Consider the following 26,370-nt stretch of genomic DNA (forward strand, 5'->3'; position numbering starts at 1 on the left):
AATTTTCACTGGAATAAAAATTAATTGCTGTATTTATTCAAAATCCTGATGATGGGGGAAAAAAAAGGAAGGAATAATCCACATCTAAAAGATGCAGCAAATAAGAAAGAGAATGAGATTATTAGAAACATAAAGACATGGAAGCAAGAATAGCTGCTATAAATAATATCTAAACTTGGAATGCATGGATGCCCTGCATGTTCTATTTTCTTCTTAATAGGGTTCAGTGATGATCTACTCTTTAACTTAAAGTCACAGAAAAACTCCATATCCATGCTGTCCTTTAAAAATAACTTCAGCTCTCATAGAGCGTACATAGAAGGAAGTGATTTTTGAATGTATCAGCATTGGTTCAGTGAGAGATTTAATTTCAAGCTTCAGAATAAAAACAAAATTTGTTTTAGAAGAGTGTGATGGAGAGAGAATCCATCTAAACTCCTCCCAGTTACAAGCATCAAAGCCAGAGGGAAGCTTGGGTTCAAAAAAGGACGTGAGAGCTGAGCTACTGGAAAGGTCATTTCCATGAGAAATAACCCAAATGTGCTGGGAAAAATCAAACAAAATGGGCTGTGAGGAAGCCGCGGGGGGTGTGTGGGGGGGTGTTGAGCTCCCATCCCATGGAGTGGGGGCTGGCTCTGGGCGTGGTGCTCGCATCACAGTGGGTTCCTTTGTCCTGTCTCAACACCATGCCCCCCGTACAGAACTTGGAGCAGAACTTCAGGCTAAAAAACCAAGCAGGGACCTGGCAGCTGTGCAGGGCAGCGGAGGGGGAAGAGCATCATCTCCAGGAAGCAGGTGAGTATGTGCTGGTACATAATTTGGTGCTGCCAAAACACCTAGATCTGCTTGATTTCATGTGGTCTCCCCCAGCCGTGCTCATCTCATCTCCCCGTCCTTTGGAAGGATTTTTTATTTTGGGAATATGATAAAGGGAGGTGGGAGAACTTCTCTGAAGTCTGGGTTGACCTCACCCCTGCAGTGCAGAAGAGCTGACGGAGATGCTGTCAAGTTTAATTGTCCCCAGGACAACATCCTTCAGTGCTGTACGTATTATATACTGCTGTTTATCCCCAGAACTTGCCATATAAACACTTTAAATATAAGTGGCTTTAGCTGCCTGCCCATGAAACTCAGTGTAGGATGGGTCTTGGCTTGTGATGCTGGCTGTTTTCTCACTGGGATGTTTATGGATCAGTTCCTCCTGTGATTCAGCTTCCCATCCTGGGGCTGATGGTGGAGACATCAGCACTCTCCGAGGGAAAAGGACAGGTCTGTGTGAGGCAGGGAGGAACAGATTTCTTCTTGTGGTCTGAACACAACGTAAGGGGGAAAAATAAACTCGGAAACTGGCAAGTAGTTGCAAACAGTGGGAAATCCCTTTTAGCGGAGGAATGACATTATGCAAACACAAGTCTGATGTGAGATAAACCAGATGGTGATGCGGAAGGCAGCTCTGAAAGTTAAGCAGAGACCTTATATCAATAAAATCAAGTGTTACAACAAACAGACCCATATTGCAATTCCTCCTTCAAGATGGGATTTGGGGCTTTAAACAGCAGCGATATGTCTTTAAGCTTTCAGACAAGCTTGGGAAGGGGGAGAAGGAGGCAGCTGTGGGTGGTGCATCTCAGTGGAGCCCAGGGAGGCAGCAGCTGGTGGAGGTCATGGGGCAAAGCAGGACAAGGGGTTCAGTGTCCTGGCAGAGCTGGGAGGCACAGGGAGCTTGGCTGTAGTTTTCACCTCCTGCCAAGTGCTTGGGACAGACACAGAGGCAAAACTCATGACAGCCTGACGCCTCACCAGTCATATGGCAGTACTGGATGTCACACGGGACAGGAGGGTAACCGGGGGCCTTGGGGGAAGAGGAATGAAAGCTGGCAGTCAGCCTACCATTTTTTAATCAGAAAAAAAAGCACTTTTATGCTGTTTGAAACACTGCACAGTCTGTGGTAAAAAGAAACAGATAATTTGCTTTTAAAAAGTAGTTCAACCTCATTTCATACAACTTGCTGCATTTTATCACCTTCTGTGACTGTAAAAATGAGGCAAAGGGACAAAAAGAGGGTCCAGGTTTTTATACCAAACTTTGTGGTGCCACCAAAGTGTTGCTTTCTCACCAAACTGTTTCTGGTGTATTATTTCCCTTCCAGTGTCAAAAGGCAATGTGATCAGTTGTGGGAACTGAGTTATTTATTTATCTTATGTAATGTAGTTTAAATCTGACCTCAAATTTTGACAGTAATTCTGTGCATTTGTGTTTCCTGTTGTTTCAGTCCTAATCAAGCATCGTCTCCAGCTTCTGTGTCATCTAGTCCTTGCCAGTGGGCAGTGGCCTCTTGCAGAAGTCTTTTCACTGTCTTCCTCAGTTTACTAACAGAAGGCCATGTCTGCTTTTGACCTGACAAACCAGAGCACACAGTGTACAAAGCCTGAGATGGATTATGTCTTTCCACAGATGAAACTGAGGGATGAGACATTCACATTTATTGATGGTAAATGGGTGAATGAGATGCACTGCCAGCCAACTTTTGCTCCCCAGAGGAGACTCTTTAGTAAGAAGACAGAGAATGAGTGGACCATCTGGGAGGAGAACAGAGCCCTCTGGGAGGAAAACCAAGTCCTCCGGATTGAAAACAGGATGCTCTGGGAAGAAAACAAGGCTCTGCAATATCTCCAGTCACAGAACAAAGGTGTCCAGCTTGTTTACAGTGACACCATCCAGCAAAGCCTCCAGAAGGATCATAAGCTGTCCCCATTCTTCCCAGAGAGGTATTTGGGTTTTCAGGTCAGTCCAGGCAACAAGGCTCTTCAGCTGATCGGGGAAAGGAACAGAGTCCTAAAGTTTTTCCATCAGCAGAATAGAACAGTTCCCACCATCTGGAAAGACCAACAGGCCATCGTAGAACGTGACGAGAACAAAGGTGACAGCCCAGTTCAGAAGGCCACTAAATATAGCACAGCTGCAGGAGAAGGAAGCCTTGGCCCAAGCTCCCAGCAGGAGCATGATGCCAAAGAGGAGAGCACCACGCCAACCGAAAATGACACCAAGACTGCCCCAAGCACACAGGATGATAATGAAATCCTTCAGGCTCTCCATGACTTATACCACATTCTCCAAGTCTTCCTGAAGGAGAAATGTCTTCCTGATGACAGAGAGAGCCTTCACACTCTTCAAGATGACAGGAAATTCTTCCAGGAAGAGTACAAGAAATTGAAGCTGCATCTGAATAATGTGAAAAACACTGTTTCAGACATTACGACTCAAATGGAAATGCTGGAGAAAGAGCTCATCACCATCACTTTCCCAATATATGAAGAAGCAGGAAAGAACATGGCAAGCGAGTGTCAACTTGGAGAGATGTGAAACCTGGTGCTAAACCTGCCAGTTCTTTTTCCTGGAAAGTACCTCTCCGTGTTTCAAGGAACTTAATAAAATCCAAGTAGAGCCTGAATTAAAATGAAGGCTGGAGAGTATTATGTTATTCTGAAACTTTCTTCTATTACTTACGCATATTTCACCCTCTGGTAGCATTGTGTCAGGAAAGCATGCTTTTCAGCATTTTGGGGAGATTTTTTGATAATGGGGCCTGCATATTCAAAACACAATTCATTCTTTTCACACTTAATTTGGCGTGCCTTAGGTTGGCCATACTTTTCAAAAAATTACTTCCTCAAAATAAGAAACCCAAATGGGAACTGAGTTTGGCTGAACTGTGTCTTCTGCCATGCACCAGCCTTCTCTCTTTCACAGTAAATGTAGTCTCTCACAGCAGACAGAGTCATGAAAGACAATGTGACACAGAAAAACAAACTACATGCTCCATGAAGCACTGTATGCTAGTGCAAGCCTAGTGAAGTATTTCCCTTAGGGAGAAATAGCGCTACAACATGGCATTGGAGATTTCTATAAAAATTTCACATTTTTTTTTCAGAATGGAAATATTATCTGATCAGTACACACTAGCTAAGACAGATTTTCTTTCTGCATTACTTGTGGATAGATAGATAGATAGATAGATAGATAGATAGATAGATAGATAGATAGATAGATAGACAGACAGATAGAGACCCAGACAAATGGATGAGAAACACCTTCCTCCACTATAATTGACTCCTAGCATATTCTCATTGTTTTCTTTTCCAAGTTCTACATTCCCACTTAACCTTGTTGCCATTTCCCCTTGTTTAAAGTTCTTCCTCAGAAAATAATCTGTCTTCTGCCTTGGAGTACAACAGGCCTATAAAGCAAACACTGCTCTCCAGAACAGCATGTCCCCTTCCGCCTCAGTTATTTGTAAATTGCCTTCATCATTTTGTACCTTAATTACTCTAAATTCTTCTCAAATGGCCTTGTTTTCGTACACTTGAATAATCCTACTAATTTCAAGTGAGATTATTATTTGCTGATAAATGGCACTTCTAGGTTGCAGCATGTATAGAAAGGACTTCTTTTTGTTTTATTTACAGCTTGCTGCTAAAAGGAAAATTCCTGTACACTTCAGTGGTCTTTTGGGACCCACTCTTCTTTGAGGCCAGGAATTAAGCATGTCATAGTCTGTAAACAATCACTTGTAGTTGTGAAGATAACAGCACTCTAGCCTGGAAGAGCACTGAAGTCTTTAGAGTAGCACAGGGAAAGGGCAATGGCAATGCCCTGCCCCCGTGCAACAGAAGACCCTGGGAAGAGTTGTGAGCCTGAGTTGTCCTTCTGTGTGGGACTTGAAGACTTGAAAGCAGGATCACACACACCAGCTTTTTTCTGGATGCAGAGAAATGGGCTGGAATGAGCACGCTGCAAGGCTAAGTAGCCAGCCCTGTCCATTCACCTGTGACCCTACTGGTCAGATCACTGTCAGGCAGAAGGGGAGGGGCTGACCTCCTTGGTCCTGCTGTTTGCTTTCTTGGGATTTTTATATTTAATCCTTTCAGAGCTATTTAGTCTGAATTTCTGATGATTTCCTATCTTTGTTTCAAAGAGTTGCTCAAAGAATTGCTAACTGATATCAGATGAAGATTCCCATTGACATGCTCTTCATTTTTATTTCTGCCTCTACTGTTATATGCAGTCATATCATGGGAGGGGAGGACAAGAAAGTTACAGTGAGAAAAGTGTGTTCCAGCACATAATCCAAGGGTATACCCTTCCATAAAGTGCAATGACTAAATGTGGATACCTCCTCACAGGCACCATGGTGGGGTGAATGGAGTGAATGGAACAGGCAGCAGGAGCACATCTCCTGCACAAAGCAGTGAGGTCCTTCTCAATTTCTTGAATGGCCAGCTGAGGCATGTTTTCTGTTGGCCCATAGCAAGCAAGTAAGTAATCATAAACAGCTCTGTGGAGGCTTTTCCATGGCTTACATTAGTACTTGGATGGTTATCTGCTCAGTGAACAGCGATCTGTCACAAGGAGACAGAGAGCCTATTTATATGCCCATGTTGAAAAGTTGGGTCTAGTCTCAACTGTATGGGCAGCATATGTGGAAAAGCATTTCTCTCTGTTTTAGACAGTGTAAATTGTCTCAATTTTTCAGTCAGAATACTGGACTCGTTAGGTAATCAAACAAGACAGGCGCAAGGAGACTTCTGTGGCGTAATTGCATGAGCATTACTGTAAAGCAAAGGAAAGGTTATGGGAAGGTTTCGCTTTTTGCAACAGGACCCAAGAAACATCTTGTCATTATAGTTTATACGTCTCTAAGTAATTTGGAACTGAATTGCTTAAAGGATGAATTATCTTTCACCTTGTATCTCACTCAGACAACAGGCCAAATACCACGTAATGGCTGTATATTTCAGAGGCCTAAAGTATGAAGCATTTTCTGCTGTTAGGGCTTCAAGATGATGAGGCAAATCTCAATGGTCAAAGGGAAAGGGCTGCATCTCAGCAGTGCAGGGGGAGGGCTGTGCACAAGGACCAGGTCAGAAGAGGATCTGAAAGGATGGCCATTAGCAGAAGGGTGTGCAGGTGAAAAGTTCCTCCTGCTTAAAGAAGAATTAAAACTATATGTAGATAAATACCTCAGCCCCATGGTGAGGAACATGCTCATGCTTCTGTGCCTTCAGACACATTCCTTTTCTCATAGCTTTATTGTGTTTTGATGGAATATTTGTTCAAAGTGGCTGTTGAAATCTTGGCAGTCTTGAGTGGAGGAGGTGCTTCACTAGGTTGTGAGCTCAGGGTGATGATGTGGCACGAGGTCAGGAGCTTGCGCTGTTGACCTCAGTCCCCAGCTTTGCTTTGTGTTCAATGCCTTCATTAAGCAGCTGAATCAGAGCTCTGCAGCATGAGAGGAAATTATTGCTTTCTGAACAAAATTGAGTTAGTCTGGGCAGAGCTTAACTGTCAGGAACACATGTAGGATTCTTGGGGGAAAATGCTACTCCTTCTGAATGCTAACAGTGTTCCTGGGAGGACTGGGTATTGTGAGCCCTTCATGCTTTGGTCATTGCTTTGGACCTTCGATTTTCCTGGTAATAAAAAGCCTAGATCCAGTGTATATTTTCAGCATCTTTCATCGAGAAACTGAATTGATTAATGCCTTCCAGATTTCTCAAGTCTGTCAGAGATAACAGTGCCTGTGCTGGGCACAGGTAATTACAGTCTTGCAGAGATGTGTGATTTTGGAATAGGCTGCCCAGAGAGGTGGTGGAGTCATCGTCCCTGAAGGTGTTCAAGAACCGTATAGATGAGGCACTGAGGGACATGGTTAGTAGGCATGGTGGAGATGGGCTGACGGTTGGACTAGGTGATCTTAGTGGTCTTTTCCAACCTTAATGACTCTATGATTCTGTAATAAGCAGAGACTCAAAATCCAACAATGTGCCAAATCTGTAATCTAACACTTGTACTTGTTCAGTTTGTACTTACAAACTGAAATGAGTTGGTGGTTTCTGTGGAAGATCACTTCTAGATGATGGGAGAAAGCAGATGATCATGAGAACTGTTTGTTCTACATGATTTGGTGATCTCTCATTCATTGTGAAAGCATGGGTGGTAAGACTTGGACAAGTTGTCTGTGGAGTGTAGCAAACAAGTGCTTGGGGACAGCCCTAAATGCTGCCACCCTCTGCTTTGCTCCATGCCCTTTGAAAGTGGCATTAACCACTTCTCCTTACCCTCAGTGGAGCCATCACAGTATGTGATACATTTTTGTCATACCTCCCCTCTCTAAGAGAGTGTGATGGGGACTATGCTCATAACTCCTGCAGCTTACTTAAAGTAAAAATGGAGGAAAAGATGGTATTTACAGAGATAATTTGCTAACTATCATAACATTTAGGCAGATTTAGGAAAAAAAAATAGGATAAGCTTTACTTTTTTGCCTTGCCTGTTGATTGATTTGCAAGTTCCTGAGAACTGATAGCTATTCTGGTTTGAAATGGATGGATGTCATTCTTATGCTGCATAATTTACCTTTTGCAGAGGGAAATTTTCTATCTATCCCTCTCCTTCTTATTGTTGCTGATTAGCTCCTTATTTTTACACCACTCATTTGTCAAGACTATTTTTGGAAAGCTGAGTTTTTGGCAAGGTCACCATCAGCCTCTTGCTTCCCTGTAATTGGATTATAGCCTGTAGCTGGGCTCTGTGCAAATGCTGACTTTCCCATTCTTGTTTCTTCTTAGGTAGTCTAAAACAGCTGATTTTGTACTGTCTTCATGTAACACTCACCTTGGCATTCTGCACTTGTCTTAGCAGACTCACTCTGTCCTCCCATCCCTGAAGAGCAGTTTAGTACTTTTTTCAAAACTTTTTGAGCTTTTCCAGCTCCAGCTTCCCACTGAAGCCAGATTTCCTAGGGGGGTTTGCTTGTGTTTTCATGAAGCTGGGGATGTCCTCCAGAAGCTGTGGCACCAGCCAAAGCCTGTGCTCTGCCTGGTGTGATCTTCTCAATGTACATCTCAGTTCACAGAATCCGCCATGATAGAGTGGAAGTCATGCGCTCAACCTCTGTGCTAGAACGGGACTAGTCATCTTCTTTTTTTCAACATTCAAATCTGAGCACAGATTTGAAATGAAAACACTAACTTAGGTCCATGGCTACCTGAGGTGGTTTTTGCAAGTGATAGAGAGAAGCAAAACCTCTGTGGAGTTGGTGATGAACAGGATGGAGCAACATAGTTATACAGCACAAATAGCACAACCAAAGCTTACCAGACTCGTTGTAAATAGACCCAGTTTAGCTTTCAACCTGTCTGCCTATAGATTTCATTCTTGTTTTGGGTGCAAAAGGTAAACTCACAGAACTTTCCATTTTTTTAGAAAAGCGTAATTGGCAGAAGTATTTTCCTAATGCAAAATGATCATCTTTCTTCAGACTGTGGCCTGTGCCAAAGCACTAACGTACATCTTTGATCTGCAGAAATTATGGGATTCTAATATAGAATAATAGATTCTCATCAAGACTTCTAGCTTTAGGAAATTGTTTAATCTCCATTCTCAGTGGCTGTTTCTTTGATGCCACTATAACTGAAGGGTCCCAAGTGCTAGGAAAAACAGCTCACCAGCTCAGAACAAAGCTGATTATGTAAATTGCACATTAAGATTCAGCTTCAGTTTAATTTTATTCTGTAAATAAATACTCAATTAACATTCACCTGCTAAAAGTCAGGTAAAACATTTTCAAAACCACCACTGCTATGGCAGATGACTGTACCATAAACAGTGATGAGCTGGTGGCATGTGGACATCAAAGTCTGAAGTGTGAAGCACAACTTAAGAAGAAACAAGGTGATGATATTTGACTGTAACAAAAGAAACACTGCCTGATTGTCTGAGACTTTCAGTGCTTCCTTTCGTGGTTGTACAGTTTACATCATGCAAAATACATTAATACATTCTCTAATCTCTGTCTTGGAGATCATGAGTAACTATAACTCATTAATTCACTTAAAATATAAAAACACTGCAGCTAATGAAGGTCGTTACTCAGTGGTTCCCAAGCGTTTTCTTAATGGCTTTTTATTTCAACAGCTTGCTTGTGAGTAGTCATCTTTCCTGGGTCTATCTGGTATTCTACCACCAACACTGTAAAAGACGATACTGATCAGGAGCAGGGTGACAAACCCTGCCAGGTATTTTGCATTACTCTTCAAGGAATATGAAAGATTCAAGTGCTCTCAACGCACAGTTATTTTAAACTATTTATATAATTGGAGGCTTCATGGGCACTTGACAAAGAGGCAGATAGGGGATTGGAGCAGATTTTGTTTATACTGGAAATATAAGAGTGAATGTCTGCGTCAGCTGGAGATCAGGTACGGGTTCTTTATAAATTCTTTGACATCCCAAGGAAGGAACTGTGCACCAGTGTAATTCCATAAACAGGATGTGAAAGCTATTTTCTATGGGACACTGCAGGTAATTGTCAAATGTAGTGCACTGCTTTATGGCTCCAAGGTAGGACAACCAGGGGAGAAATTTCACTTCTGCAAGGATCTTTCAGACCTCAGTGCAACCTCCCAAGTACTCTGCTAATCCACCCAAGATCCCTGTTTCTAGGGAATCTGCACGACATGTGCAAATGCCTACTGCTTGGTGGAAGCTAACCTTAGGCATAAAATTGCAAGCCTGTAAATACCTGATAGTTGGTACAACAAAATACCATATGCAACACTAAAGCTGACAGTCTAGTTCCCTGTAAAACCAGTGAAAATTAATGCTGCATTGAAACCTTTATTTCAGAACACATAAAAGCAGAATCTGGCACCAAGTTTCAAGAATGGTTTATTGCTCAATTCAAATGTGTTGGCAAAGCTCAGATACCTCAGTGGTTCTCCAGGTATTAAATATCAGAAGTCATATCCTCATTCCTGTCCAGTTTTCCAGACAAAAGTGTGAGCATGCCATGAAGACAGTAGACACAACTGAGTGGGAACAGGAGGTTTCAGCTGGGATAGGTGCTTCCCAATTAGATAAAGGAGGTTCTCCCACCCTGCCAAACCAGAGCCAGAGCTCTGCCCAGGTGAGAGTGACCTCTGGAGAGGACATGATAGGAAGGGGCTCTGAGCTTTTCTATATCCAGGCGCTAATCCTGTGTATTGCTAGCTGAGGCTGGGAAGACCAGTGTGGATTCCTTCTTGAACATCCACCCATCCCTGCACTTCTCCTCCATGTGAACTGGTACTTCTGCCACCACACTCTTAGGTATGAATTGGACAGAAACATCTCCTACATCACATGTCCTCTTGCAGTTTAGGGAAGCTGGACTGCAAAGGGGGAAGGTGTGTTGAACATCACTGCTGCAAGCAAAGCTGTGCTTGGTGGCCAATGCCAGACATAGTTGGAAAGATCTGGAGAAGGTTCTTGGCTCTGACACTGTATGTGAGATACAGCATACAAACGTCTCCCAAATTGTGGGACACTGCATTCACACCATTATTCTACTGATGTGCTCTGCCAAGATGTTGGGGGAAGCAGCAAGCTGACCTTGCCAGAGCACATCTCCAGTTCTGGAGCATTAGCATGGCCAGTACTGACAAAAAAGGTTTTTTGGCACTGATAGCAGCTCTTCTGTAAGTGGAAAACTCAGATTCCTGGGAATAAACACAGATGCAGTGTAGATGCACACATTCCTTGGAGCGGTTCTTTCACAAGCAAATAAACAATCACAAAGAAAGTATGATTTGTATGATGTGTACTCTCACAACATGTAATCAAAGATTCATCTAGTCTAGTTTTCACAAACATCAGATGCAAATCATAAATTACTCTCAAAACAAAAAGAAGTGTCTCTTCTCTTGACAACCTGTCTCACAGATTTGTTCTGCCCTTCTGCCCATGATGTGACTCCATACTTACCTGTTCCTCACTACACTCCTGATCTCTCCTCCAATCTTTGACCACTCTTACCTTCCGACTTCCGGGAGCCTTACCTGGGACAAGCAAACATGGGTTACAGAATCATAGAGTATCGTGCATTGCAAGGGGATCCACAAGGACCATTGAGTCCAATTCCTCACATAACACATGCAAGAAATCCATACTTTGCTGAGGGATGAGGTTCCTGGGGACCCTTGAATGTATGACCAGTTTTGTTAGAATCTAAAACTGGGCTTGGATTTCATTTAAAACAAACAAACATAAAAACAGAACAAAACAACCTGGGCTTGGATTTTAGAGCCCAAAACTGGTTTCAGAAAATGAATGCAGGGCTGATCAGAGCTGTTTCCTTTTCTTTTTTTCCATTTCTGTTCCACTTATTTGCTTTTGGCAGGGAAGAAAGGGCTTGTTTGTGGCTGATGAGTTTTCCATCGTGTGGCAGGGAGCGAGCAGTAGGACTCCTGAGGTAGGTGAGATTGGCGGCCATCCCCTTCACTCCACACCCACAAGGGGATGTTCCTGAACGTTTATGTGTTGCCCACTTGAATTAAAATTCTTTCAAAGGAGGATTTTTAGAAGATATGCATTATTCCAATCAGATGCCTCTGTGATCTTTGAAGCAGAGAGGCCAGGAATTGTTGGCAAGCTTTACTGAGTATGACTTATATGCATTACATTAGAAAGCACTCAATTTAGCTGGTTGTTTTTCCTGATTTGCTTGGCTACTCCAACCATCTTCCCCTCCCACTTCTTTATTGTGATGGAGATGCCGTTAGGCTGGCATGCAGAAAAGTCTGTGCGTCAGCATATTCGGGGTCCTAAGGGTGAGATGTATCCATCATCGCATAGCTCAACGATGAACAGAATTCCAGGCCTTCCTAATTAACCTCTCTAATTTATCTTCTTACCATGTGGTGAATCAGAAGTTAAATATAAGAGAGGAGTAATTTCTGGCCTCGTTTTCAGAAGGTCAGCCTTGCATTTTAGATGCTCTTGCCACCTGGGATTGAAATGCAAACTCATATAAAAACGGATGCCACCTCTGGCTATTTGCTGAGAGTGAGGGGAGGTACACAGAGAAGTGTTCTGCAAGTGTAAACACAGAGTTGTGAAGTTCACAGGTGAAAAATGTAACCAAGCAAAAGGGAGGGCCAGGCTTTGCCCAGTTTGAAATGTTCCCTGCAACTGGGGGCAAATCTGCAGTATTGGGTGCCGTCACAATCCACTGCTCCAATATGGGACATGACACAGCTGGAGTACGGAAGTGCATAGTGGTACAGGGCTTCTGCTGCGCTAGTGGGACTTGCTTCTCTTACAGTGCTTTCATGAAAGATGGCTCCAGTTGCAGAGTCTCCAGGAAAGGGATTTAACTACATACATACAAAAACATTCTCATATCACCTTAGTTCTCACCATGCCAGGCAGCATGTCAGGAGATGCTAGTCCAGGCTCTGAGCAATCTGATCTAGCTGTATGTGTCCCTGTTCATTGCAGGGACTAGATGACCTTTAAAGGTCTCTTCCAACTCAAATGATTCTATGATTCTATGATAATTCCCTCTTGATCTTCAGAAAATGACATGGTGCCCAGTCTTAAAGAAATGCTTGGGATGCAACACTGCAGCTTCACCCAGAACTCAAGAATCACACAGGCTTATTTTTTCCAGATATTTTAAAAGTGCCTGGGAATGAACAGGTAATGACCCCTCAGAAGATGGGCTTCATGGATGTTTACAAAGGACAGCAATATCCTCAAGTAAGCAGCCATAGGGGTAGTGATGGACAGTCCTGAAAACACAGCTCCAGTAATACTTGCACAGCACTTCGAAGCTTCAGAGTATGCTGAAAACACAAATAAATCCTCTGAGCAGAACAGCTTGGTAGCACTACCTGCCTCTTTCAAATGGATTAAGAAGGAAGAAATGCTGCCCTTATCAGTAACCCACTTCAATTTTTCAGTAAAGAAAGAAATCAATGGCATGAGCTCAAAGCTGAAAACTTGGGTTTTTTCAATCCTTAAGGAAGAAAGGGGTTTCATTCACCCTTGAGGAAGGCTGTGGAGACTTGTGGCCACAGTGTGGGTCTCCAGTCTGGGTGGATGCGTGGTCCCCATCTGGGTGTGGGTGCAGGGCGTTTCTTCCTTGGCTGTGGATAAAGGCATAGTAAGTGGCTTAGATGTAAACATCTGCATTGTGAACAGTAAGGTTGGTGGAGAGACCTCTCACTATTAGTGTAATGAGTTTTGCTGCTGCAAAGTCCAGTTGTCTGCTTAAAAAAAGCCACCGACAGCAACAAATGGAAGAGGTTCCATGTTTCCATTTGTTTCTCGTTGCTGTAGAAGAGAGAGATTTTGATCAGACACATTTTTCTGTCCTGGAAATGTTTATAAATCATTCTACTAATACCCCACTGAGTACTAAATACATATTTAAGAACTCTGTTGAATCAGGACCTTAAGAAAACAAGTTCATAGAAAATTCAGCTGGTGAAATGAAAGGGGAAAAAAAGCAACTTACCTCTTTATTTTCCTTGTCTGTGACAATGACTAAAATGAAATCCTGTGGGATTCGATTTCGCTAAAATAAAACTTACAGGAGATGTAGTAGGAAAATGTGGTGAGTTGGTGACACATTGTTTGATTGCTTTTGGCTCTGTCTACACTGGGAGTCAAAAGATCTGCAAAACCCCACAATTTCCCTGTGCTTCTGTGACTGATGCTACTGCTGATGTGGGAAAGTTTTTCTGCATGATCTGTGTCTGTAGTGTTATTTCCTAATATGTGAATTGCTTTTAAGAAAGAACTGCTGGAAAAATTAAGTTTCAAGCAACTGAGCTTGAAGCAATCCTGCAAAAGACACTGAAGCCTCCGTGCAATGTAGAACACCTTTTAGAGTAATATACGGCAGCTTAAAGGGCAGTGACAAACAGTATCTTCACTGCTTTTTCTCCCTTCTGCTTTAGCAGTGAAGATAAATTATAACATCTCCTGCACTCCTTTCCCCTCAAAGCAGAGCTTTAATTTTAAATTTCATAGTACACCAGCAAGAAAACAAACAAAAGCAAATGAGAGAATAAATCTACTGGGGAAAATACAATGATGGAGAGTCGCTCCAGTGACTTCCGAATGTTAGAGGAGCCTACTTGATTTTATGGGCATTGCAATTTCCAAGTGGTTGGAGCTATCTTGGTGTGTTACAATCACTGCAGTTCAGACAGGAAAGTTTGGCTTCTGGTTTTCACTTCAACCTTTTTCAATCTAGAATGGAAACACATGAAAATAGAAAAGCTCAGGCAATCACATGCTTTGGACATCAGGCTGCTGAAGCACACAGCCCACATTGGAGCTTATTCACCGTTGGTAAAGCAGTGTCAGAGAGAAGAAAGCACTGCACATAAAATTAACAAATCATTTATGTCTGATAGGGCTTAGGTTTACTTATTCTTCAAAGCGTGACGAGTACATAAAAAGAGGACACCTTGGCAGCACCACTCCTGATTACTCTCACGTCTCTTGTTTTCTCACTGGCAACTTCAGAAAGCACTTGGATGTCCTCCCAAAACGTATGCACTAGCTCAGCAAGGAGCTGTGAGCTCAGTGCAGGACATGAAATGTCCTTTTACTCTGTCAGGGAGCTCAGACTAGACAACTGCCTCCCTTCTGGCCTGAAATACATTAATCTTGTAACAGCAGTGGCTGCAGCAGGAGCTTTATCCAGGAGAAAGTCTGCCATGGGGGACAAGGAGAGGGTGAGAAGATATTCTGGATGTCAGGAACAGTAAGAACTGCCTCTTTTGGGGCTGTGTCCTTTCAGATATGTACAAATTTCACTATGCTGCTTGGATACAGCTTCTCAGTGATTTATATGGGATTTAGGAAGACATGATCCAAGCAGAGGATCACAGCAATGCTGCCTCGGTTGGACAAAGGGGATTTCCTCCTGCCTCAGTGTCCCCTCTGACTACTGTGGGGTGTGATGAGGCAGACTCAAGCTATCTAACCTGGGACTGCAGTGTTCAGTATGTGAATCGTCCTTATCCATCCCTGAAAATGCTGTTTTCTTGCTCTTTGCTGGGTATTCCTCATGACATCAGTATAGAAGAATGATGTAGGTAGATACACCAAATTTCTCAGGAAGATTTTGGGAGGACTGGCCACATCTGTCTGAATTCACATTGTATGTTTGCAGGATAGATCACAGGCCCTGACATGGTCATCATTGTCCTCAGTGATGGCAAACAGGCACCTGTCAAGGTGCAAAACATCTCCTAGTGCAGAGGTCCATGAGATCTCAGATGGATTAGATGCTGAATGTGCCCATTTCTTCTTAGAGACAGCAAAGGAAGCTGAGAGTGGCCCATTCAGGTGGAGACAGCTGCTCTGTTGGCACTCCAAGCTGGCAAGACAAAACCCTCTCATGATCTTAGAGAGAGCCTGGCCATTTAGCTAAATTAACACCATTCCATCTCTTTCAGATCAGCTTCATTTCTGAAAAGTTGTGATGGTCACAGAAGTGGGTGGGTGGATTGGTTCCTTCATAGCAAAGAGAAAAACTCTGAAAGGTGTGCACAAATATGCATGTGGGTACAGTAGCAAGATCCCATGTATAATTGGGTTTATACTGAGTGTCTAAATAGGTGCACGTGCTCCCAGAGGATAAGGTGCTTTAAGTCAAGAGCCTCAGCTCCAGCCCATAGGAGGTGGGTGGGTGACTCCAAGGAGAGATCAAAAGAGCTGAGATGTGATGGATACCCTGTCCCTGAAGACATTCAAGGTCAGGATGGACGGGGTTCTGAGCACCTGGTCTAGCTGTAGGTGTCCCTGTTCACTGTGGGGGAGCTGGACTAGATGACCTTTATATATCCCTTCCAGCTCAAATGATTCTATGATTCTATGGGTCTGTGATGAGTGACAAGCAACCAGTGGCCAAAGCACATCTAAGAGACCTCCCTGCTCTTCTGCAGAAAGGAGGTAGTCAGGATCTTGCTTCTCATCCAGGAAAAAAACCCAAATCATGTTTCTTTTCCAGGACAGTCACAGCTGTGGACTGTAATGCATTGTTCACTGTCCTCGAGCACACATCTCTCAAGTGCATCCCACCAAAGACAAAGCTATTTGTGCTAGTCAAATCAAGGAAATAATCATTACTTGTAAAATTACTGCAAGCTGATTTTCTCATTAAAATTTCATTAATGTCTTCTTTTTTTTTCCTGGCTGTACTAAATGCCATACTTTTAAAATAATATCATTCTATTACATTTCCATTAACATTAGCCACCATATTAATAGCTTGAAAACACATGTTGGTATATTTGTGCTGCTAATGAGCGTGCCTTTCCCCCTCCAAAAGATAGTTATGCTGTGAAAAATAAATATTATGGATAGTGCTTTGCATTCCTCCCATGGATGTGTTTTAAAGATATCAGCAGGGTTTCCAGTTGATCTCAAAGGTCTCATTCATGTTTGGTTTGGAAATGAAAAGACATCAAGTTATTATTGTCTCCATCTGAGCATAGAGCCCTGCTGACAAAAGGAAAGTGCCACATTAATGACACTTAATCTGGGAGGGGAGATTTAGACTGGATATAAGGAAGAAGTTTTTTATGATAAGTGTGGTGTGGCACTGGAACAGGTTTCCCAGGGAGGTGGTGGATGCCCCATCCCTGGATACACCCAAGGTCAGGTTGGATGGGGCTCTGAGCACCTGATTGAGCTGTAGGTGTCCCTGTTCATTGCAGGGGGTTGGACTAGATGAACTTCAAAGGTCCCTTCCAACTCAATGATTCTATGATTAATGCAGGCTGCTTCTCTGTCATCTCATCCCAGCTCCTCTGTTGGGAGTTCCTCTATGTAATGTTGTTCACCAAGAAAGCTTCTCTGCTCACCTTTGTCTCTGAAACTGGCCTTTCTGCCAAAGACCAGCAGGCCTTTATGGAGGCACCACACCAAGCCTCCCTTGTGTACCAAGTGCATCAAGAAGCCAAGTGAGGGAAATCTGCCAAGGATGGGAAAAGAAACCATGGGTACTGCGGAACTGGAGAAGGCCTCTCTGCATTGTTTGGTCCTGCACTTAACTGTGCTGTATGTCATGCAAAGCAGCCTCACACACCTGCCTCTGCTTTTGCTATGTGAATCAGAAAAAAAGATTCATTAGAAGCTTAATCATGGAATATCTCAATTTGGAAGGGACCTGTAAGGTCATTGAGTCCAGCTCCTGGCTCCACACAGGACCACTCAAAAGCCAAACCCTATGTCTGAAGTTGTTGTCCAAATGCTCCTTGAACTCCAGCATCTTGGAGCCATGGCCACAGCCCTGGGCAGCCTGTCCCATGCCCACTGCCCTCCGGTGCAGAACCTGCCGCTAACCCCCACTTTCCCCTCCCCTGACACAGCTCCATGCTGTTCCCTCGGGCCCTGTCGCTGCCACAGAGAGCAGAGCTCAGCGCTGCCCCTCTGCTCCCTGTGAGGAGCTGCAGCCGCCATGAGGCCTCCCCTCAGCTCCTCTGCTCTGGGCTGAGCAAACCAGGGGGCCTCAGCCACTCCAATGTCCAGCAATGACTAGACCTTGAGATGAAGATAATTTTCCTCGACAGAAGCTGACAGTGTTCCCCTGCCTGGCAACAGGAAGAAGCTTACTTTTTTCTCCAGCTGGGATATCTAGAAAAATATCCTTAGGAGTGCTGAAGAGAAAGGTGGTTTTTTGTTTTGTGTTTGTGTAGGTTTTTGGCTAACTTTTTTTTTCCTAAAGAAGATATTTTGTGATCATCTATTGACTTTCACCACATTTTTTCATTACACTTTAATGAAGTTTCAGGAGGACACTTTGGCTAGATCCTTGGGGGTGAGAAATCCAGAACAACCCAAAAGACCTCACCTTTTCAGTCTTCCAGAGGATGTTTTCAATCTGTTTAAACATAATCCCCAACTGCAAAAACCTTCAGAAACTTTGAGATTTCTTATAAAGGGAAAATCAAGGAGGATTTCAAAACTTCTTGTGACATCAAAGTGAACTGCCACCCTCCAGGAATTCCTCGTGCATTGTCCAGCGAAGTGATTCAGCCCAATCTGCAGCTGGCCTTGACTCATCACCCACCTGCTGGCCACCACTTGTCCCTCTCAGCCTTACCTTACTACCTTTTTTCATCAACCACAACCTCTAAGTCCTTTTCAGCAGGGCTACTCTCAAGGAGTTCTCCCAGTTTGTACACACACCTGGGATTACCTCAACCCATGTTCAAAACCTAACATTTTGGTTTGTTGAACTTCATCAGATTCACAAGGGCCGTCCTTTTGATCAAGGACCCTCTGGATGGCATCATTTCCTTCTGCTGTATCAACCGCACCACTAAGGTTGGTATAATCAGCAAACTTGCTGAGGATGCACTTAATCCCATCAGTTATGACATTGACAAAGATGTTAAAGAGTACCAGACCCAAGACAGACCCCTGGGGGACACTGCTCATTACTGGCCTCCATCTGGACATAGAACCATTGACCATAACCCTCTGTTTGCAACCTTCCAACTAATTCCTTATCCACTGAGTAGTCCACTCTTCAAATCCACATCTCTGCAATTTAGAGATAAGGATGAAGTGGTGAACCATGTGAAAGGACTTGAAGAAGTCCAGCTAGATGACATCAGTTTCCTTCCTTTGTCCACCGATGCTATCACTCCATCATAGAAGGCCACCATATTGGTCAGGCATGACCTTCCCTTGGTGAAGGGACACCATCAAGACATGAATGCTTCAGCTTATGTTTAGCAGGTCTGTCCCAAAAGTCACAACAAGCAGCCCTGGAAGAGGGCTGAACAGAGGACCTAGGGACTTTCCCTGTGTGGGAAGTATATGAAAGACCTTTGCTTGCAGTTCTTGGAGGCAGGACACATAGATGTGCAGGAGGATCCAGGAGCTGGATTCAGTTATCTAGATAAACACAAGGTGAAAAAAACAGCCTTTCACTCTGGGATGGCTGTGGAGGCAGCTGGTGTCCCACATGAGGTCTTCCTGCTTGATAGGGAAGATAGCCCCAACTAATTTCTCAAGGGCAGCAGTGATACAGAAAGGGGGAATACACTTGAGTAGGAGGTTCTGATTAAAAAAAAATGAATGATTTCCTTAGCTTTTGGAATATTTATGTTGACTGCACGCAGTCCAAAGAAGCTGGCATCGTACAATGTATGAGAAAACTGAAATTTGTACTAGACTCGTCATAGCTCTGCAAATTATTTATGATCTGTCTCAGTCATGTGAATGATCCTGGCTGGATCCAGCCTTCTTCTAACTTCTTGAATATTGTTTGATGTATAGCCTAACAGCTGTCAGTCAAAACTGGTATTTTTGTTAACAGATCTGGAAGTAAATTGAATTTACGTTCAGTCTCTTTGTCTATAATGCAGTTTTCACTGATGCAATAAGTTTGTGGAAAGAATTTCTCTGAGAGTCTTTATTACATTTGTTAACAAGAATGAGGCTATTCCCCTGGAGCATTTCAACCATAATATTTTATATACAGAGACGCTTTAATTTCTCAGTCACTTTCATTAAACTAAGTGTCTTAAAAATCCTAACTCCACATGGACTTTTGCAGGCATGAAAAACTTTGAAAAGAAACACTACTCATATTCTTCCTGAATTCACCCTTATTTTGCTCGTGGCTTTGGGAAAACCTCTTCTTTTCTTACAGATTTCTGCAGCCTGCTGCATTACCCTGTCACTTCCAGAAAATAGGATTTCTCACCTACAGATGGTGAGGAGAGAGGAGGATAGCCGTGAACATTAGGCTGAAATTACTTGTCAAGTTTGATCAATTCATAGAAAGACAAAAATCCATTTTGAAAAGACACAGTTGATTTTTGAAGATTAGTAGCGGTGTCCTCACAGCTTCATTGTTTGGCTAAATTATACAAGGCTGCAGTTTATTACCTAAATGAAAGATACATTTGCATGTAGATGGTACATAAATTATTTCATTCTGCACTGGACAATGCAATAAACTACCTCTCTCCTATACACACGCACACAAAAATGCACACATGCATTCGCCTACCCTAGACTTATGACACAGGAGGTGGTTCCTTTTTATTCCCTCCTTTTCCTTTTATTGCCTTGTAAGTATTATTATTTGACAAAGCACTAGGGAAGGAGTACATGAATCTATTAAAGATAACAAAGCTCCATTATGACCCAAAACTCAGGAAAACAGGTGAATAAATCTTTCATAATGTGGAGTAGCTATTCCCTTGCTCTTCAAGCAAAGTAAAAAAGGAGTTGATCTCAAAATGAACGCCCATCTGAATCCTGCTGTTCTTGCAGTGACTTCTTGTTGCAGCAGTTTCTTCTTACAATTTAGGCACGTCATGATGCATTAATTACCATCTGTGTGGCTGTATTTAATGGGAGCATTAAGAGACAATACCTGCTTTGCTCCCTCATGGAGCAGTATTTATAGATGGTTCTGTGTGTGCCAGAAAACAGCTTCTGATCTACTGTAAGTTTTATGGTCCACCAATGTAGGCTGTTAGCAGGCAAGTAGTTGGCTGTCTCTGACAGGAAAAAAAAGATAGGTGTCATAAATACTTCCTGCTCTGATTTTCAGCCTGGTTTTATCTGGGTGGTGGTTTATGCAGCCCGCTTCTATGCAATGCCCTATCTCCAGGGAAAGCCTCAGTGTGACCTGTATGGGCAGCTTGGGAATTGGAATCCACAGAAAGAGGGTGCCCTGGGCTAAACTGGACCAGCCAGGTGGGTTTGGGGGGCAAGAATAACCAAGCTGGTGACAGAGAGCTCCCTGCAGTGACTGCAGCAGAGGGTAGGATGCATCTTATGTGCTCCTGGGAGACACAGGAGGGCTTGGAAAAGTGAGTGCTGAGAGGCTGCAGAAATGTCCTGGCTTGCAGAAATGTCCAGTTGGAGCTCCTCATCCAATCACCTGCATGAGCCACGTGCCCAAGGTTTGGGCTGGAATTAAAGTGTGAATGCTACGATCTCTTGCACTTAAAAATTAACAAGATCAAAACCCTTCCATGTAAGAAACAACTCTGTCCCCCATATGGGACCGTGCGGAAAGCCCAAAATGTTATGAAAGCATTCTCTGACCCACTTTGTTGGCTGATCATGTGTGTGCAGCCTCAGGAAAAATAAAGCAGCTCTTGCTTTTGGTCGTTCTTCCCTTTGTCCATGTATTTACATTTCATTTTCCTAAGATTAAAGAGGAAAAAAATTGGACTTCTGAACAGTCCCATGTTTCTGAAACATTTTCTGCAACAGAAAGGAACAAAATGAAACAACTCCTTAAATTAGTGCATTTTCAAAAAGAATCATCATCTAATTGTACGCATAGTATGTGCCAGGCCCTCATTAGCATTCCAGCCTATTTTTAGCCCCTGTTCTCTCTTTTTTTTTCTGCAAGTAATAAAATGACTTTATTCCTTCCCTCCCAAAGCAGGTGTCCAAAGAGCTGCAATGGATCGTGAAGCGCCCTCCCTCCACTCTACAAAGAAAACTAAGGGTGATGTGTGCAGATGCGGACACCTTCCAGATGCTTGGAATCAGGGGAGATGGCATCCATACTTCATGTCCAAGGGGAAAAGTTGGTTCTTGTAGACCTTTGAAATCCACTTTCATTTGCACATATGGTAGGGATTTTCAGATGTCTCCAGCCTCGATCAGATGCAGTTTTCTTTCACTGTTTTGCTGAATTATTTAACATGAGCTCGATGTCCCTTGCAGCCAGACTCCAGGAGGAACAAATGAGTGGTAATGAGGCAGTAATTTGTATGAGAGTCAACAGGCCAACTGGAGGTACCCTGCTCTGGGAAGAGGGTGGAGGTGGCTTCAATGAGCTATGAATATTCATCTTGCTCATCTGGTCAGGTTTGATCGCTCAGCTTTTTTCAAGGCAATTTCTATCAAGCTTCATGAGAGCCTGAAACAGGTTTTGGCAATAAGAGAGCAAAGAAAAAGATTGATGTTAAAAGGAATTGACAGGCAATAGGGTTAGAGATCCTTCCCAATTCTGATCTTGCAAATAGCCAACCTGAAATTAAGGAATTAATCTCTGAAGGTCCTTGACAATTTATTGGGTAGTACTAATGTATATGCTTTGCCAATTCTACCAGAAGAAAGAAAAAATAAACACAACCCCCAAAGCCTGCAAGCCACGAGGAGCAGCCTGGTGTTTCTGTTCATTCTAATGACAAGAAGATAAGAAAATGCTAAGAACCCCTTTCTTTGTTTCCCCCCATGATCAGCTTTGGGCTAGACACAGAAGTAGATTACAAAGCTCAGATGGCATGTACTTTTTCAGGCTGTTAACACCAAATGCTGTGGGTGCTGAATCCAGCTCATGAGAGCAACTGGGGCAGTTCAAGCTGGGCTTTGCCTTTGCCAACTATTATGGTGATGATGAAATATTTCAGACTGATTGCAACTGCAGAAGATTAAAGGTAGGCAATAACAAACTGTAAGGCAAGCTTTTGAAGGCAGTGCACTTTTACAGTTGTTCTTTTCTTCCTAATATTAAATTTCTACCCTCTCATGGTGCATCATTCTCTTCATAAAAAGTAGCTCTCCAACGCAAGTTGTTGACACAAGCTGGGAATACCAACTAGGATTTAATAGCATTTTTCTGTGCCAAATACTGTGAAATGTTTTACAGATAGAAGGGTTTATTTCTGCTCTTTCAGGTAGTACATCATCTTAAGAATTTCTAGAAAATTAAATATATCGATTCAGATTAAGCAATTCCTTCTAAGGTATCATTGCATATTAAACAAAAGCACTTCATATAGTGTAATATATTAGGTCGATGTCAAATATTTGAGGAGGGACTGTGGAAGATGAACTCCAACAAACAAAGGTGTATATCAAAAATATATGGAAGAAAGCTCAGCAGTAAACAGTAAATTTCTTATCCAATCCTGTATCAATTTCTTTACCAATCTAGCATAACTCAGCTAGGTTCAGGCATGTTACTCATACCTGGCTTTGTGCTTAGTCCTTCTGTGTTCACTGAAATGTTAAAGCATACACATAGGTCTTCTGACCGAAGCCCTATAAGAGTTGTGCGTTGGTCTTTAAATCAAGGAGCTGCTTACAAGTATTGCCATCATAAGAGTCTCCTGTGGTGTAGCCATATATTGCCCAAGCAAAAAGGAGCAGATTCAGTTTCTCAGAGGATTAATTTTTTATTAGCAGAGTGATGATACTGTCTGAATTTTGAAAGAAAAAATGTGCTTTTGAAGCTACTGTCCTTGATGCTCACAGATGGGCACATCTCGGTGTCTTGGAGGTTAAGCTAAGCATTTGGATTAGGTGACCTGAACTGTAATTAAGTCATTGCATCTTCTTGTAAAGATACTTCTTCTCCATCAGCTGCAGGACTGCCCACCTGCCCATCTCCAAGCACTCCTTATTGCACTCCTTGATGCTTCTTTCCAACTGAAGCCAGAATCCCGTCTCAGCCTCTTGCTGGTTTTCTGGTTGCTTCATGCTTTGCAATGTCTTGTGCTCATTTGCCTTAGGGTTAAACGTGTCTATCCTGGGAAATGACACTGTGTTATGACATGTGGCATCTAGCACAAGGCTGAAGAGATAGCCGGGATCCCTAACCCTTTGGGAGTATGCAGTCTTGTGCAATTATGTTGACAAATGCAACCAGATCACTAAAAAAAAACCTGTCACACAGAGCAGAGCAGGGGCTAAAAGCATCACACAATAAAAAAGCCTGGAACAGGCTCTGCTCTCATTATGGGAATGAGGGAAGCTGTCCTACAGTTCAGTATTGCCCTGAGCTGCTGGAAATTTCCACATACCTGCAGCGGTGCAGTACTGAAAACCAGCATGGACAGTCTCTGTCTCAGCAATGAAAATCAGGGTTAACTACGAGTGACTTGAAATTGCTTTGGTCCCTATCTGCAGCAAGTGACAATGCATATCTAGCATATGTGTTGTGATAATTAAGGGTAATGTTGTCCCAGTGGGGACAACAGCCTTTGAGATTTTCTCATCCGGGAAGAACTGGTAAAGGAGTGAACTGAGGGCCTTTGACCCTCACACATCATCATGACCAAAATCAAAATCTCCTCCAGTTGAACTGTATCCTTTGGATACAGTTATCACCACGGAATGAGAAGAGAGCAGTAAGCAACAGGCATTTTGATGATGATGAAAACGTGCCTTATCATCACCACTGCCCTTCCGTAGAGGACATGAGACCAAATGTTTGCATAACTGAGCATCTGGGAGGACCTCTCCTGACCACAGTCCCTCTATGGCACGTCTCATGGGAGCCGAAAGCAGCCTCTATCTACACAGCCCTCTTCCAACCCAAGCCGGCTCAGTTAGAGCTGCTCTGATCAGAGAGGACTGCCATCAAGTCTTTTAACATGCAGTTATACTCCAAAAGGTCACTCCATGAAAATGGCTCTGTGAGGCCCCATCTTTATTGACTCTTTTCCCCAGGCAATTTGCTCAGTTTACATGTAATGAGTAAATGCTGCTCTTGGCTGCTGCCCAGCCAATGGGTCTGAGATCTAAGCTGTTCCTGCTTTCTGCCAGGCCATTATCACCAAACTACAGGATGATCAAGAGAAACCTCTGTATCTTTAGCCTGGGAGTATCCTTTCCTGTCATGTTTGCACTTGGGCACTGTGTTGTAACCCTCCCTATCAACGTTCTCCCATTTCTTCTCATTTTCAGCTGTGGATGAACTCCATCACTTCTCGTATTTGAGCTAGATTTGGGTGACATTTTGCGCCACTGTTAATATTTACCTGTAGTGTAGATCCTACCCCAGCCACAAGGGTTCAGATCTGTTTCTAGAACTGTCTGTTGTGTCTGCTCAAGGCGATCAAGAGAAGAAAATGATCACAGCTGTGATCTGTAGGGTTAACTTAGGTCCAGGATGAGCACCTGACACACTGCGTGCTGAGTAAGTGACTGACCCTGGTAAAGTGATGGGACTGTAATGGCAGGATGGTTTCTAATCCTTGTGGAGGTGGCATGTTTGTTGGATCCCATACATCACAGCAACACAGTGTGAGCATAATGGCTTCACAGATCTTGAGTTGGAAGGGATCCTTCTGGTCCTGGGTGGTGTAGATTTGGTGGTTTTTGGTTTTTTTTTTTTTTTTTTTTTCTGTAGTAAGCCTCAGTCTGGGGGATGCATCAGTTCTGGAAAAGAGCTACACTGTACCTACACAGCAAATGAATTATGTCAGCTACTGAGGAACTGAGAGCCCAAAGTCTAGCCCATCTTATCTGATATCTTTGGTGTTGGAGTGCAACCATTCCTGCATAAGGCAATGTTATCAGCTGTAGCAGACCCTTCACTTAGGTTGCAGCTTGAGTGGATTCAGCAGTGACAAGTGCTTTTTGCAGAAAGAAATCCTCTGTTTGTCTCAGGAAGCAAAGACCTCTGGAGTTAAGACTTGTATTCAAGGACTTCTTAGCGTTTGGGTCTGTGCTGTTTCTCTCCATGCACAATGCTGGCCCATCCCAGACAGATACCTCTACTTCCTGGCTTCCCTCAGTGGCCCAGCCACTTGCATGGCTGCTGACTCTCTGGTCCCTACTAGAAAGGGCAGATCAAATGCAGAAATGTGGTTTTAACACTACTTTTCACTGTTTGCACAACCACCATGCAACTTGTGTAGGTTCTTCTACATCACACTATAGGGCTGATCATCCTGCCCACAGCTTGGCCTGACAACATCAGTCAGTACATATGTACACCACTGGAGGCTCACTCTCCACCGTTATTTCAATACCTGAGGTACTGCACACAACTGCTGTACAACAGCAATAACAATTTACAGGCTGTCAGGAACCCAGCCAGCCCTCCTCAGGCCTGGGGCTGTCCCGGTCTTCTGCCAATCCATCAGAGCAGCTGCTCGGAGGCCTGGCTGGGGGCCGCAGGATAAATCTCCTTGGCAGCTTTCACACTGGTCACTCCTTACAGTAGATATTTATCTTCTTTTTTTTGCAGCTCTGGATAAATATTTTTTTGCAAATGCTCCAGAAGTGGCTGAGCAGGGGCTATGATGTGCCAAAGTTCAGCCCTCTCTGGGTGCTGGAAATCCTTTCCCAAAGACACATCACAAGAAACCACTGCCCAGAGGCAACAGCACTATATTTCTGCTTCGCTCAGGACGCTCCTAGCTCTTTTTTTTTTTAGTGCAGCATTTCTATGAATAAACAGGGTAGCCCTGAGACTGTCACTCTTCAGAATATCTTCTTCCACATCTCAATAAAACAAAAGCACAGGCATCACCCGAAGCTCATTTTGAGTAATGATTCCTTTCAGTGTCAGCTGCTACTTTTAAAGACGTTATCAGTCCTGATAGGTCTCACTGTATTATTATTTTATGCGTCTGTGTTATACTGCTATTTATTTATATTATTATATTTCTCAGAGACTTTTCTGTAGATCAGGGTGCCATTGTGGAAGATACAGTGTCACCTACCATGTTTTGTAGCCTGCTGTCATCGTCAGAAGCCAGAGAGGAACCCATATCCCAAAACAGGAGTGCTCTCACAGAGATCTG

At 43.2% G+C, this 26,370-nt stretch overlaps 1 protein-coding gene across 1 annotated transcript; it reads left to right on the plus strand.

Annotated features, from left to right (window-relative positions):
- Positions 639-3,462, plus strand: SPERT (spermatid associated). The gene is made up of 2 exons (XM_021375737.1): positions 639-795; positions 2,274-3,462. The coding sequence occupies exon 2, from the start codon at positions 2,384-2,386 to the stop codon at positions 3,362-3,364; it is 981 nt and encodes a 326-aa protein (XP_021231412.1). The 5' UTR covers positions 639-795; positions 2,274-2,383; the 3' UTR covers positions 3,365-3,462.

This window comes from Numida meleagris, chromosome 1 (assembly GCF_002078875.1).
Source record: "Numida meleagris isolate 19003 breed g44 Domestic line chromosome 1, NumMel1.0, whole genome shotgun sequence".
Taxonomy (NCBI): Eukaryota; Metazoa; Chordata; class Aves; order Galliformes; family Numididae; genus Numida; species Numida meleagris.